At 38.1% G+C, this 16,029-nt stretch overlaps 1 protein-coding gene across 1 annotated transcript; it reads left to right on the top strand.

Annotated features, from left to right (window-relative positions):
* The first annotated feature begins 5,302 nt into the window (after window positions 1-5,302).
* LOC109175207 (protein transport protein SEC23) lies at window positions 5,303-14,579 on the top strand. The gene is made up of 12 exons (XM_019324466.1): window positions 5,303-6,308; window positions 6,412-6,585; window positions 7,251-7,412; window positions 9,218-9,360; window positions 9,900-9,975; window positions 10,139-10,311; window positions 10,532-10,613; window positions 11,425-11,502; window positions 11,704-11,865; window positions 11,983-12,246; window positions 12,518-12,622; window positions 13,877-14,579. Exons 1-12 carry the CDS (start codon window positions 5,568-5,570, stop codon window positions 14,024-14,026), a joined length of 2,310 nt encoding a protein of 769 aa, XP_019180011.1. The 5' UTR covers window positions 5,303-5,567; the 3' UTR covers window positions 14,027-14,579.
* The last annotated feature ends 1,450 nt before the right edge of the window (window positions 14,580-16,029 follow it).

The raw sequence follows: 16,029 nt of genomic DNA, 5'->3' as shown, positions 1-16,029 counted from the left end.
TGAACTTACAATTATGAACATATAGTGATAAAATTATGACCATGGAGCTTTAAAATTGTGAATATAGAGCTTCGAAGATTATGAATGTACAGTTATGGAGTTATGAATGTACAGTTATAGAGTTATGAATCTACAGTTATGGAGTTATGAATCTACAGTTATGAGATTATGAATCTACAGTTATGGAATTATGAATGTACAGTTATTGATCGAATTATGAACAAAGAGCTCTGACATTATGAACTTACAATTATGAACATATAGTGATAAAATTATGAACATAGAGCTCTAAAATTGTGAACATAGAGTTTCGAAAATTATGAATGTACAATTATGGAGTTATGAATGTACAGTTATGGAGTTATGAATGTACAGTTATAGAGTTATGAACGTACAGTTATTGAGTTATGAATGTACAGTTATTAACATATAGTAATAAAATTATGAACATATACTCCTATAACGAAGCGGTGTGAATTTTTTTTTTTTTAAAAAAAAGAAAAAAAAAAGAGAGATAACAGTGCTTAACGGCACTGTTACCCATGTCCAGCATGCACGCTGGACACGGGTCCAACACATAACGATTGAAAAACCTTTCCCCTCTTCGTCAGCCTACTCTCTTCTCTTTTTTTTTTTTTTTTTTTCTCAATTGGCTTCACCAGCGGAAAAAAAACATCGTCAATCACCATAGTCAATTCACATATCTTCTTATCAATTTGAAGGAGAGTTTACAGAGGAGCGACTATAGGATTTGATTCAAGGGTTTTTGTGTTGATTTCAGAATTTAGGTAAGATTTATGTCTACTCAAAATTCTTTTACCCCAAATCAAAATTGATTTTTTTCCAAAGTGTTTATGTGAAAATAATTTTCCTCAAAGAACAATTTTGCTATTTTTGAATGATTGATATGTGATTAATGATCTTCGTGAATATTGTGTGCTATATGAAAATTGTTTGATGTGCCTTGATATTGAGTACATGGAATCATATGTTCTGGAATGTATAGGTAAATAATATATTGGTTGTATTGAGTATGTTTACATATACACATAGTAGTGCGTGAATACTGTGTATAAAGGAATGATTAAAGAATAAAGTTTATTTGGTTTTTATTATGTTTATATAGCTATATATACAGATACATTGTGTATATTTGGACAAGTGTGAAAGTGTGTTATATTATACATATACTTATATATATTTGATTATGGTGGAGAGAACAAATTATTTGGTATAAAACTTACATTTAATTAACTTTGGTCATGGAGGATTTGTGCTTGGATTTTTATTGTGAGGTTGGTCTCTCACTTTTGGTTATGGATCTTGTGGGGTTGGTCTCTCACAATCGAGTTCGTTCTACCCATTGGGGTTGGTCTCTCAATGGGGGTATGCATACTTAAGGGATTGATCTCGAGCCAACTGGGTTGGTCTCTGATTGGTTGGGTTTGGTCACTGGGGCCGAAGTAATGGTCCTTGCCTTGTATTTCTCCTCCTCATTGACTTGGTGGTAAATAAAGGATTAAATCCTAATATTGAGAAAAAGTGGTCAAACGTGGAAGTTATGGTATTTTATGTTAAATTAATTTATGTTATGGTACATTCTGAAATGCTATGTGAAATTATAAATTAGATTTATTATGTGGTTAAATGGGTAATTGGTAATTAAATGTGAAGAGGTGGTATGAGGGAATGTTGAAAGTATAATATGATTAAGGGGTTAATGTGGAATTATGTGCTCCAAGGTGTTATGTGTTATGTGTAAAATGTTTTACAGGGTGGAGTAAGCCTTACCAGCTGTTGTATGCTGAATTTGTTCCCCCTTTAGTTATTTTGCAGGTAATGAGGCACGAGTATCTGGAGCATGAGAGCGATTCATCTTTTAGAACTTTGAAGTTTTATATTATTTTAGAAAAATCTAGAAGTGAATTATTAGACACTTGTATTTAATGCATTGTAATAGAACGAATTATGGGTTGTTTTTAGTAGTGTTGTTTTTAGCCTGTGCGTTTGGATATAGGTTGTTATCTAAACGTGGCGGTAGCATCCCTTTTTCCTTTTGTTTTGTTTAGCTTCCGCAACTAAAAATGGTTTTTAATAAAATAAATTCATTTTTATAAGTTATTTTGGTTAATGGAAAATGGGGGTGTTACAGACACTAACGGGATGGGTAAGTGGAGTTAGGTTACGCAAGGGAACCAGGTGAGGCCGTTCGTGGTCCCGGCCTTTCCTTGCGGCCAGGTGGTTCGAACGTGGTGCCTGGCTGGGCGGACCAGCTTTCCCAGGTTTCCCGTTTTTCCTACCGTCCTCCTCATCTTTCTTCTTCCTGTCGACGTCTTCCGCTTCGGCATAGCGGCTAGCCGTCCTCATCAGATCTTCGTAAGAACGGGGGTGGTGGGCATTCAGCTGCTTGTGAAAATACCCCGATCTCAAGGCATGGATGAATATCGGGATCGCCGCCTTGGAGTCGAAGTCATAGACATTATTGACTTCCTTTTTCCATTTGATCAGAAAGTCTTTGAGACTCTCGCCTCTATCTTGCTTTACTACACAGAGATGAGAGAAGGGTTTCTTACGCTGTATGCTACCAGAGAAGTATGTCAGGAAGCTTTTGGACAACTCCCCAAAGCTTTGGATCGACCCGTCCGGGATGGTGTTGAACCAGTCTTGGGTCGTTCCATCCAGGGTGGACAAGAACGCTCGGCACATGATGGCGTCCCCTGCCCCGATCATTACCATAGCAGCCTTGTACCTCGTCATGTGGACACGTGGGTCAGTGGCTCCCGTGTACGCCTTGATGGCGGGTAACCTGAAGTCCCTCGGCAGAGATACGTCCATGATGCTTGAGGAGAACGGTGCTGCCATCCGTACCTCGGGTTCCGGCGACTGCTCCCGTGCCTCCACCCTTCTTGCTAACTCCTCGATCCTTCTCTGTAGCCTCTCGACTAGGGTCGACTCGTCAGGGTGCCGGCGCGGGGCCGGCTGCCGCTCCTCCATGTGTTAGCGTGGGGCTAGTTCATCGACGTGCCGTCCATCTGAGTGTCGATGCGGAGCTGGTTCCTCGACGTTTCGTCCACCCAAGTGTCGGTGTGGAACCCGCTCATCAACGCGTCGCTCGCCCGCTGAGTGCCGACGCGGAGCCGGCTCATCGACGCGTCGCTCCGCCGAGTGTCGACGCTGGGCCGGTTCATCGAAGCGTCGCTCATCCGAGTGTCGACGCAGGGCCGACTCGCCACCATGCCGGCGCGGGGCCGGCCCACGAGACTCGCCCATCCTTTCTGTGGGCGACCTTTCCGCTTCGCTTTCCTCGTGTCGGCGAGGGCCTCTAGCGGAGGACCCCTCGGCACGTGATTCTGGCCTTTGCCGAGCAGGCGCCCCGTGTCCCAACCGTTCCAGGGCAGAGCGGGAGGGTCTAGGTTGCCGTCTGGCCGGACCGCTTCTTTGGATGCCCTCTCCTGGACCCCCTGTCCTGGTGCGACGCCCTGCGTCCCTCGCTGCACGGGTTGCGTCCTGGGCATCCGCCCTCCGTGGGGATTCTACCTCTATTTCCTGAGGTCGTGGCGGGACTACTTGGCCTTGGAGTCCCACTGCCACCTGATTTAGTGCCGCCGTCACTGCTTGCTGAATGGTCGCCTGGAGGTTCAAGACTTGGTTCACCCCTCCATTGTTGAGTTGGTCTCGGAGGTCCCCTCCATTGTTGAGTTGGTCTCGAAGGTCCCCGGGCCTCCCGTTGTTGAGCTGTTCTCGGAGGTCACCTGAGACATTTCCATTGTTCACGTTGCGGGAACCATGGGAGCTGCGGGACACCATTCTTTCAAGCTTGCTGTTGAAAGAGGAATGAGTTGTGTGTGTCGTAGCCTGCTTGAGTATTGGACTCAGGCTCTCAATGAAAGCACCAATGACGGTAATAATAATATTATAATAACGCTAATGTGAGAGAGTAACAATAGTTGTATTGCCTTAGTTTCAGTATAGAAAATACCGTGTGTCCTTTGCTAGCTGAGGAGAGCCCCATTTATACTAGGGTCCTAACGATAGCAACATGGGACATAAATGGGGAGCCTAAGCTTTTAATTCTCTCTCATCAATGGGGGCTTCAATGCTGGCTTCAATGGCAGTAAATGAGGCATCTGTTGGAATCCTGTCCGTTGAGGTTCTGCCCGTTGGTTTTCATGTGGTGCCGGGTCGGATGTCCACTTGTGATCCGGGTCGGGTTCCAGCCCTATTATCTTGTCAATATATATATATATATATATATATATATATATATATATATATATATATATATATATATATATATATATATTCAAATTTTAGTTTTTTTTTCTCTCCTCTCATTTTCTCTTTCCTAATCACAGATGTAAAATCCCTTCAAAATCTTCACACTATTGAGAATGCCCTAAGTGATATGTGAAAAACATTTTCTTGACTGCATTTCAAATTTTGAAGTGCATCAATCAACACTATAAAGTGCAATGATCAATATACAAAGTGTACTTACGGATATGTGAAACACATTTCTCTTTGAGTGTGCACTTTTATATATCATTGAATGTATTTTGTAGTTATGCACAACGTACTTTCATATATTTATAAAAATATTATCACATTTTTTATGGAGAGTTCTACTACATGTACTCTCAAATTTTAATCCTTCACTTCTACTCCATGACATGACAAACAAAGATTGGTTATTTTCATCATGTGGATCCAGGGAATGTGTCTACATCAAGAATTTGTGAGAGAAAGTAAAAGTTGAGAGTAAGAAATGGGATTGCATGTAATATTTTTCTTTTATGGACAATGCTAGGTGTAGCTACATTATCACTCACAAACTTGTAACTTTTTGATGTGGTAAGTTTTAATAGATTGATATTTAAAATAAAAATAAATATATTAAAAACTGTCACATCTATGATTTGCAGTGTTGAAAAAGATGCTAGGCGCCCAATTTTTTTTTTATTTCTTTTAATTTTAGGGGGTTATTCGTAACTCGTAAGAAAAAAAAAAATCGAGATACGACTGCCTAGACCGCCTAAACAACTGGCCGCGGAGGAGGTCGATTTCGGCGTGCATCGACGCGGTCAGGCGCCGATTCGCGATTTTTGCAATACTGATGATTTGTGAGAAGTAGATGTTGCGGTACTTAGCATTTTCTTTCCCTTTTTTAATTATTAAGAAAATTTAAAACAAAACGTTACTTTTAATTTCACTAGTAAAAAAGAAAAAAAAAAACTCATGTAATTAATTAATTAATTAATTAATTAATATGGCATTAATGAAAAGAAGTTGTATTACCTGAAAATGTGATGGGCGAGTTAACCCGTCCCCGCACTCTCATGGTCGGTCTGTGTATCTCCGGTACTCTTACCCAGACCCAGGAATCACCTTCTCTGTCTTGACTCCTTTTCTCCTTCAATTCTTCCGGCGTCTGACTCCTACGCCTACCCGCGCGATTCCCATTGGAGTGTCGCCCCAATTCACTTCAATTTCATTCAACATTCAAACGAAACCACAAAAAGGAAGGAAAGGAATTTATTTATTTATTCATTTGTCGTCGGTCATCGTAAATGGCTTCGTCGGAGATTGCCCAGACGGACGTGGAGGGGATCGACGGAATCCGCATGACGTGGAACGCCTGGCCGCGCACCAAGGTGGAGGCCAGCAAGTGCGTCATCCCAATCGCGGCTTCGATCCACCTGATCCGTCCCAACCCGCACCTCCTCACGCTCCAGTACGCGCCGCTCAGCTGCAAGACGTGCGCCGCCGTGCTCAACCCTTACGCCCGGGTCGACTTCCAGGCGCTCATTTGGATCTGTCCCTTCTGCTTCCAGCGCAACACCTTCCCCCACCACTACTCCTCCATTTCCGAGACCAACGCCCCCGCCGAGCTCTACCCCCAATTCAGCACCATTCAGTACCTCCTCCCTCAAAACCCTAGCGGCAGTTCGCCTGTCGCCTCCCGCCCGGTTTTCCTGTTCGTGCTTGATACGTGCATGCTGGAGGAGGAGTTAGGTTTCGCGAAATCCGCTTTGAAACGCGCGATTGGATTGCTCCCCGATAATGCCATGGTGGGGTTTATATCGTTCGGGACTCAGGTGCACGTCCACGAGCTCGGCTTTTCGGATATGTCTAAGGTTTTCCTATTCCAGGGATCAAAGGAACTGTCTAAAGATCAGGTTTTGGAGCAGATGGGGCTTGGTAGCACTGGCGGGAGGCGAACTGCTGGTGGTGGGCCCATTGGGGTCCCCTCTCCCGGCGTAACAAGATTCTTGCTGCCTGCCTCAGAATGTGAATACACTCTGGACTCGGTATGTTAAAAAACCCTCTCCCATACAGGATATTTATGCTCTGTAATTCTACGACTGTATTATTCTTTCTGATTTTTTGCAATGGTTTTAATTGTTTTTGTAGTTGTTAGATGAGTTGGTTACAGATATGTGGCCAGTGCCTCCAGGAAGTCGGGCACTACGGTGTACTGGCGCAGCTTTGAGCGTGGCTTCGGGCTTGCTCAGTGCTTGTTTGGCTGGTGCTGGTGCTCGAATTGTTGCCTTAGTGGGAGGTCCATGCACAGAAGGGCCAGGAGCGGTGAGCCTTTCTTTCTTTCTTTCAATTTGTTTTAGCAGTTTGTTTACTTGGCTGTGTTGCATTTTCCTCCTAATCACTATGGGGTTAATACCACCAATAATATTTATTCTAGTGGGCAGGAGAAAGTAAAGCCTGAGATTGAATAGATTTTATAGATCCAATCCTTACTTTCTATAAAAGGTAACAGTATTAAAGCTACTGCCAAAGCTAAGAATGCTTATTTAAAGTGAAAGAAGATTGATTATTTAGTGCTTGAACAAACAGGTTTTTATTTTTATTATTATATTTTTAATAAATTGAATTGACCTATTTAATGGGTGTTAGAAGATTTAAGAGTGATTTCATGAATCCAAACTGAGTTTCGCTTACAAACTGGATTGGTTTTCTAATTTTTATTCCTCACTCGATTGATGTATGGATCACACATCTCTAGCTTCTGATCATCTCCTTCATGGCTTTATTATTGATAGTGACTCCTGTTCACCATTGACTGCGAGCATTTGTTTTCTTACAATGATTAAATTTATACTCCGTAGTTGATTACCTACCTTCTGTCTTCCTTTGCTGCTCGAGAACGCCATCTGTACAAACTCTTTAAAAATTGCTTATTGTTGTAGTTTGTCTATTTATGATTCTCTGTAACTTCCTCATTTCTATTTTTCTAGATTGTATCAAAAGACTTATCAGATCCAGTTCGGTCTCACAAGGATATAGATAAGGATGCAGCACCGTATTACAAAAAGGCAGTCCATTTCTACCAGGAACTTTCAAAGCAGCTGGTCAGTCAGGGTCACGTGTTGGACATTTTTGCATCAGCACTTGATCAGGTTTTCCTTGACCCGCCCTTTTACTAGCTTTTTTTTTTTTTTTTTTTTTTAATTACAATATAGTATCTGTTCATACATACTTTCTCAACCTACTGAAGCACAAAGAGTCAATGCCCCACATTGGGGTTTGAACCTGAGACCTCTCATTTGAGGGGCCACAGCTATGCCGCTCGACCACAAGGCCTTTGGCGCCCTTTTACTAGGTTAATTATTTATATTCTCATTATTTTCCATAAATCTTGAGTAGCTTATGAGACTGCAAGTACACAGTCAACAGATATAGTCTTGCCTTCTTTTAGCTTATACTATTCTGTGAATGCATTCAAGTGAACTGCTCTTCTGACACCTAGTTTTAATTGATTTGTCATAATATAATCTTTTCCCTTGGTCATTCGTTGTTCAGTTTTTATTTTTATGTCCTTTAATTGCCATGCCCTTTTATTTTTATATTCTTTCATTATTTGACTCACCTATCCCAGAATTAAGCATCTTTAATACAGAGTAGCATTTAGAGTCATTTTATTATAAGAAATGAATTTTAATTTTTAAAATCTTTTGGCAAGACAAGTTGTAAGTCCATCAGCAATCCCTAAAAAGACCTTTCCATTTTGCTTAAATTAGACATGATATTGGTCAAACACAGAATTCATGAAAGGTGGAAAGAAAATTATTTGTAGTGTGATGGATATAACACACGATGTATGCAAAAATAAAAAAAAATAAAAAATAAAAATAAAAAGTAAAATAAATTAAAAATTCAAGCTGGCTTTAAGCTGCAGGCTTCTATATGTTGTGTTTTCACTCGGGATATCTCCATGTTAAAGTAGCATCCTCCTGCAACATGGAACCTGATCTGGTTTTATGCACAGAGTAATATTGGTTTTTGTGTTACCTTTATTTATCAAATTATACACACACACTTAATGGTTTTTGCCACTCTCTTTATTTGGTTTTTGATAGTAGAGGTGATATTCGTTTTTGGGAGGTTGGAAATGCTCATCGTGCTTACTTTGACCTTTCCTTTGTCATCCTAGCAAGCCATGTTCTGATGTGGAGGTTTTGGTGACACTAGAAATTCATGCTAACCATGCATTCTAGGCATATAAAAGTATAACAGTTGCTTGCCTAGCTCCTGTACAGGGACAAGCAAAGTACAAACATCTACTGTAATAAAAAACTTTCATGGTCACTATCTTTGCATTGTTGGCATATTTATGCCGAAATGTTACCATGGGTGATAAAATTGCTGTAGCATGGTCCATATTAGTAGACCCATGGCAACTGGTCACCACTTAGTCAATTATTAAGTCTGACCACCCCCCCCCCCCCCCCCCCCCCCCCACTAGGTTGTTGATCTATTCATCTATTTATAGAAAAAGTCATGCAGAACTTTCCCCCTTAATGTTTTTGGTTAACCAGTTCCAGTTGAATTTAAAGTCCGAGGTAATTTGTGTTAAAAACTTTAGTGTAATTCTAACATATGGAACTGATGTTTTGAGTTTTGACTATAAGTCCCTTTATAAATGTAATGTCATTTTCATTATACGATTCTGAAGGTAACAAATTAATCCGCTGACATTTCATTACAATTGCTTTGAGTCCTATGCTTAAGTAGATTCTAGCACTATTATTTTATTTTTCCTGAATCATATTTTCTCCCTTGTTTGATGTACACACACACTTGCATGCAAAAAGTCACCTGATATATCAATATGCTTATAAATAAGTTACCTTTATGTCTATTCATATGCATTTTTTATTCCTCCCAAAAATTTCAGCCAGCCTAACACTGTTTAAAGTTATAGGTTGGGGTTGCTGAGATGAAAGTAGCTATTGAAAAAACTGGAGGACTGGTAGTTCTAGCAGAAAGTTTTGGTCATCCTGTTTTCAAGGATTCATTTAAGCGTGTATTTGACAATGGTGAAAAGTCTCTTGGTCTCTCATTTAAGTGAGTATCTTGACATGATCTAATTAACTTTTCTATTTTCCAACACCAAGAGTGATTTCAGAAATTTGATTGGCACTAGTTTATATTGTTAAAAGATTTAAAAGTGTTTTTTTCTTTGTTTCCTTAACTAGTAAAAAATTCTTGAGAAATTTAGGGATTGAAATGTTGGGTTTAATATAAGAGGCAAGCCATGAATTAAACTAAAGTATAGAGTTCATATAAACAGAAATGTGGAGTCGGTTGACATCTTGGTTATGGCAATCAAATTTACCATATCTATTTGGAAGATCATGGATATCAGTTCAAGTATGTGAATTAGACAATTAGCGCAAAATAGTCTGAACAGTGAACACTAAAAATTAGGTAAGCAATTCGTTGTATTTCCTAAAGAAAATGACTAAAGTTCACATTTGGGTATATTTTGTTTGACATATTTGCTATCATCGGTGGACTAATGACAATTTTTTATTGGTAGCAATATTCATGTACTCCTGTTATATATAACCCATTTGAAGTTCTAACACATCAATTTCATCCAGTGGTAGACTTGAGATCAACTGCTCAAAGGATATTAAAGTCCAAGGGATCATTGGGCCATGCACAACTTTAGAAAAGGTAAGCTTATCTAGTGCTTATGAACTTACCTTCACTAGCTACTGGAAATTAGATAGTAATGTTTTTTCGTCTAAGGCAAAACTTAAGTGAACTTTAGTGTAATTACCTATTAGGAAAATGATTGCCGTTAAGCAGGTTGATATTAATGTCTGAATATTGACAGAAAGGACCTGCTATTGCCAACACGGTGATTGGGGAGGGGAATACAATAGCTTGGAAGATTTGTGGTCTCGACAAAACTACTTGCTTCACTATATTCTTTGATATCTCATCAAGTGAAAAACCAGACCCTTCTGGTGGTACAAATTCGCAATTGTGCATACAATTTCTTACAAGGTACTATTTTGATTAGTAATCTCATCCATCTTTTTAATTCCTGCATGCCTAATGAGAATTATTTTTTGTTGAAATAGTTTTGGACTTCAGTTGTTTAAATTTTCTGTGATTGACATATTCTACTTTCTGTTTATGTATCAGTTTTCTGCTTTACCAATATATGCTGAATGGTTTTGTAGAATGCAGGTGACTAACGCATCTTGACATGAATTAAATGCAGTTATCAGAGCTCTGATGGCCAAACAAAACTACGAGTTACAACCATAAGTAGAAGATGGGTTGATACTACAGTGAACTCCGAGGTGTGGAGTTGAAGTTTAGCTTTACTTTTTCCATCTGTGTATGAAAGAAATTCATATCCCCCTCCCCTAATCCTCTCCAACCATTTTCTTTATCCATATGCCAGTCTGTTATTAGATGCTTTATGAGGCAACAGTTACTGGTAAATGTTCATTTCAGTGCTGAAGAATTAATGAAAATTCTGAGACATCTCCCTCTCCCCAAAATGCTCTTCTTTCTTTGGAGATAGTAGAACTCTGCTATCTCCTCAATGCTGGTTTTTTTTTTTTTTTTTTTTTTTTTTTTTTTTTGGTATCTTCCAGTTAACTAGTAGCAGTCTAGCAGAAACCTTTATCCCCCTCTTCCCAAAGTGCTGTTTTCTCTTGGATATCTGCCATTTAACCAAGCAGTAGATGTGTAGAACCCTTATGAATTTAGATAATGCATACTTTTGTGATTGCCTTTATGAGATATTGAGAAATGCACTATTTCCTTCGACTTCATATGCACATTATGAATTTTGTGGAGAGAAAATGTTTAGAGGGTTATGCTGAGGTACTATCTTTTTGTTTTTGTAGGAATTGGTACAAGGTTTTGATCAGACCATTACCCCCTCTTCCCAAAGTGTTATTTTCTTTTGGATATCTGCCATTTAAACTACTAGTAGATGTGTTGAACTCTCCCTGAATTTAACTAATGCATACTTTTTTTATTGCCTTCATGAGATATTGAGAAATAATCTATTTCTTTCCACTATACATGCACATTCTGAATTTTGTGTAGAGAAAATGTCTACAGGCTTATGCTGAAGTACTAGCCTTTTTGTTTTTGTAGGAATTGGTACAAGGTTTTGATCAAGAAACTGCTGCTGTGGTTATGGCTAGATTGGCTTCCTACAAAATGGAGATTGAGGTATAATCATTGCTTATTTACATAACTAACTTAAAAAAAATAAACATTATCCATTGGATTCCCCTTCAAGTCCTTGTATTTGACTTCTTTCTGCATTTCTTTTTGCAGTTTACATCTGTTTGATTTCGTCATACTTAGATAGTTTTACAGCTTTTAGATTCGCTCCCCAAGGAAGCCTTATTAATTAGACCTTCTTTTCAGGAAGGTTTTGATGCAACAAGGTGGCTAGATCGGAATCTGATTCGTCTGTGTTCTAAATTTGGGGACTATCGCAAGGATGACCCTACATCATTCACATTAAATCCTTGTTTCTCATTGTTCCCTCAGTTCATGTTTCATTTGCGGAGATCTCAATTTTTGCAAGTAATCTGACTTGATATAATCATTCTTTTTCTTTTCTTTTCCTTTCAATGAATTTCTATGATATACAACTTAAATTTATAATATGGCATTACTCATCATTGCATGTCTGTACAATAGGTTTTCAATAACAGTCCTGACGAGACAGCTTATTTCCGCATGTTGCTGAATCGAGAGAACATAAGCAATGCTGCTGTCATGATTCAACCAACGCTAACATCATTTTCATTTAATTCACCGCCTTTTCCAGCTTTGTTGGATGTGGCTTCAATTGCAGCTGATCGCATCCTCTTGTTAGATTCTTATTTCAGTATAGTTATATTCCATGGAATGACAATAGCTCAATGGAGAAATATGGGCTACCACAAGCAACCAGAACACGTGGTATGCAGTCATAAATTTGTCTTTATGTTTCGTGTGTGTACATTCAACTGTCAGGTCACTATGATAATTACTTGGTTTGAGATTCTAATGTTAAAGTGCTTTTCCATTTACGCACACAAATGCTTTGTTAACTTGAGAATGTGGCGGAATTTTCTTCATCCACCACCCCCCCCTCTCTGTTCTCTTGGCAGGCTTTTTATCTTTGATGTGGTATTGGGCTTTAGCCAATGCATTGATGTCAATGTCTTAATACTTTATATTTCTTTCCCAGGCATTTGCACAATTACTGCAAGCTCCACATGATGAGGCCCAGTCACTAATTCAAGAGCGGTTTCCTATTCCGAGATTAGTGGTGTGCGATCAGCATGGCTCCCAGGTAATAATTACAGTCTAAGTGAGCTTCCCAATGATTTCCTTTTCGAGTTGTTTTTGCAATTAGTGTAAATGTGGCATTTACTAACTGTGGAGTAGGATAATTTATATATCTCCACTTTTGTGGATGCAATGATTGCTAATTTTTCTGAATCAACAATTTTTGCATTCATAATGGAACCATTGCCATCGCTATAGCAACTGAAGTCTCAAATCCCATTGTTCCCTTTTGTAAAAAGATGGAGTAGTAAATAAGTTCTTGATTTCTAGAATAATTAATGCATGGCTCACCATACTTTTAGAATCTGCATGCATTCTCCAACTGATTGACACCTTAATCTTGCATCTATGTTACTCAACAAGGAAGAAAGGAGGTAATTGATGTTTAAGTTGTGTTTTAGCTTGCGTTCTAGTTTTCTATCTCAAAGTTATTGCCAATAGATTGATTAAGCCATCCCCAAATGATCAGCTAGGGGTGTGCAATCGGTTAATCGAACCGTTTTAACCGAAATTTTTAAATGTTTAACCGTTAACTGAACCGAACTTTGTATTACCGAATTGAAGTTTTTTTCGGTTAATCGGTCGGTTAACCGATTAACCGAAGTTTTTTAAGCTAAAGTTTTGAATCTTTAAAATAATACCTATAATAATAAATTTAATTAAAATAATACCTATAATAAATCCATAAGGAAATATACAAACACAATACCATAACAACACTACAAACATAAAAACACAAATTATAGTCCAAACATCCATATATATATATATATATATATATATATATATATATATATATATATATATATATATATATATATATATATATATATATAATTTTGGTTAACCGATAGACGATAGTTTCGAACCAAATGAACCGTTAACCGAAATTTTGCAAATCTTTTAACCATTAACCGAAGCGAAGTTTTTCGGTTAAAGAACGGTTAATTGAAATTCTTCGGTTCGGTCGGTTAACCGAACTTTCACCGAAGTTTGCACACCCCTATATCAGCTTTAGCACAGATATTGAGATGAAATGTTTGTTAATTGCTTTGGTCTCTGTCATGTAAAGTGAAACAGCTACAACAGATGACCTCAAAGGTTGAAATTGGGTCAGATAAAAGATTGAAGCCTAGGTTTGTAGATTTGTAGCTCCCTGATGAACAATGGCTCTGCATATATGGACCCGTGATTGCTCATGCATGTGTATATACACATATATATGGAACATAATTATGTTTTTTGCAATGTTCAACAGGCAAGGTTTTTGTTGGCAAAGCTGAATCCATCGGCCACATACAACAGTGCACATGATATGTCAGCCGGAACAGATGTCATCTTTACTGATGATGTGAGTCTTCAAGTATTCTTCGAACATCTTCAGCGGCTAGCAGTTCAATCTTCGTAAGCAGAGATAAAGAGATCGATCTTGCACCGTCATCATGTCAGTTTGTTTTGTAAAATCCTAGTGAGTTCTCATCATCTCCCCAACAATCCAGCTTTTTATTCTCTACAGAACTTACTCTCCGCCCGCCATTCATATGATAAAACTCGTAAAAAGGTCAGATCCAAAATTATATAGACTGTAGGACATCATTAACATTCTTCAGTGGTTTAGGAACATATACTCGCTTCCTTTGAAAAATAAGGAGCAGAGGTGACTCAGTTGATTCGAGTTTTTGGAAAGAAGAGCAGGGGTTAACCCAAAGAACGTTGAAATGAGAAGATAGCGTTTTTTCTTTTTTCTTTTTTTGGTCCTTTTCTTTTTGTTTCTATTTTGGTAGCAGTGAAGTTCATTACTTAGTATCAATTTTGTATTGAATTTGATTATTTGAATATATTTTATAGCTCAGTGGCAAAAGGCTCGCAGGTCAGGATATCTTGGTTAGTTTGTTTAAATTTTTTGCATCTTTTGTATTATTTATGAAGGAACATCTATACAGCCCCTCTCTATATGACCACATATCTTGTGGTGTTTCATTTGCAGTTTGCATCTGGACCAAAAATAATGCACAGTATCCATTAGCTATAGTTTAACCAATTATAAACAATGGCAATAACGAATAGCAATCGTTATACGGTGTATCTAGTGGATCGTGGTCCAAAACGATATTTTTATTATGGAAAAGAACGGCCACCGGTAAACCAATTACCGTGTAGTGCAATTTTTTTTTTTAAATATAAAAACAAAAAGCAAATATTTGACTTCATTACCTCTCCAGCGTGTCATTGTTAATTTGTTATGTTTCCAAGTTCAAGAGCAGTTGTTTTCTTCTCTTTTTGGTGCCACCATTGTTGCAAGTTTAAAACTTCATTAAAGTGATAATATTGTTATTTTGTAGGTAATGTTTCATTCATTGTATTCAAAAGCCAGAGACAATGTTTCGCCATGTGGTTGTAATGATATTGATTGTGTTGAGTTTGTCTCATATAAGAATTAGGAATATGAGTCTATATGAGTTTGGGTAGATTCATTGTATGTCGATTAGATGTCTATAAAAAATACATTGGTTGTATCCCTAATGTGTTGTATCATAACTATGAATAAAAGAATACTTTCACTCCTGTGGAGTTAGGTACATTGCCGAACTACATAAATCTTGCATTCTTTACCTTTCTATCATTATTATTGTTTCACCCCGTGGAGATGACATATTGTCAAACCACGTAAATCTTGTCTTCTTTACCTTTCTACCATTATTATTGTTTCTTGTTCTTATTAATCTCTACAAAGTATTATATAATGAACCCATTGTCATACATTGAATGTATATTTTTAAATGAAAATGTATATTTGGTGTTGTTGTAATAAAACTATTGTATGTATAAAATGAAACTGAATGATGAGAGATGTTACATGGACAATAATCGAATTTGTCGTCTATCATTGTTAACGAAAAAAATTTCAAACAATGCCATTTTTCAATGTGGACCATGATCCATAGTCAAATTTGCCAAATAGAGAATGTGATACGGAGTCTACACCACACACAACAAATAATAACTTACTACCTCATCGGTCAAACCGCAATCGCAAATACAAACAAGATGATTCATTTGTTTATGGGTATAGAAAAGATATCAACCATTTGGCAGATTCTCTCGAGTAAAGCAATCATCCCTATCTGAAGCTACTTCCTTTAGTTGCAATATTTACCAGTGTTGCAAAAATCGCGCATAGGCGCTAGGCAGTCGGCCTCCTAGGCGCCCCCGCCTAGGCGCTCTAGGCGGCCTAGGCGGTCCCCAGGTGCCTAACGATTTTTTCAGCATTGATATTTACTTTAAAATATGCACTTTAATTTTGTTCTCTTATCAACATCAGTACCTTTAAATACAATGTACAACGCAAAAGAAAACAAGGAGAATTATCACTGGTTTCTTTTTCTTTCATTATCTTTGGTTAAGTCTTGG

Source organism: Ipomoea nil, unplaced genomic scaffold (genome assembly GCF_001879475.1).
Source record: "Ipomoea nil cultivar Tokyo-kokei standard unplaced genomic scaffold, Asagao_1.1 scaffold0684, whole genome shotgun sequence".
NCBI lineage: Eukaryota > Viridiplantae > Streptophyta > Magnoliopsida > Solanales > Convolvulaceae > Ipomoea > Ipomoea nil.
Note: the sequence above shows the minus strand (reverse complement) of the source record. Positions and strands in the feature narration are given on the sequence as shown.

Excerpts from the sequence above, each read along its gene's own strand:
- LOC109175207 (XM_019324466.1), top strand. The coding sequence starts at position 5,568 with ATGGCTTCGTCGGAGATTGCCCAGACGGACGTGGAGGGGATCGACGGA. Across the intron at positions 6,309-6,411 it reads GTGAATACACTCTGGACTCG|TTGTTAGATGAGTTGGTTAC; the intron begins GTATGTTAAAAA and ends TTGTTTTTGTAG. Across the intron at positions 12,247-12,517 it reads ACAAGCAACCAGAACACGTG|GCATTTGCACAATTACTGCA; the intron begins GTATGCAGTCAT and ends TTTCTTTCCCAG.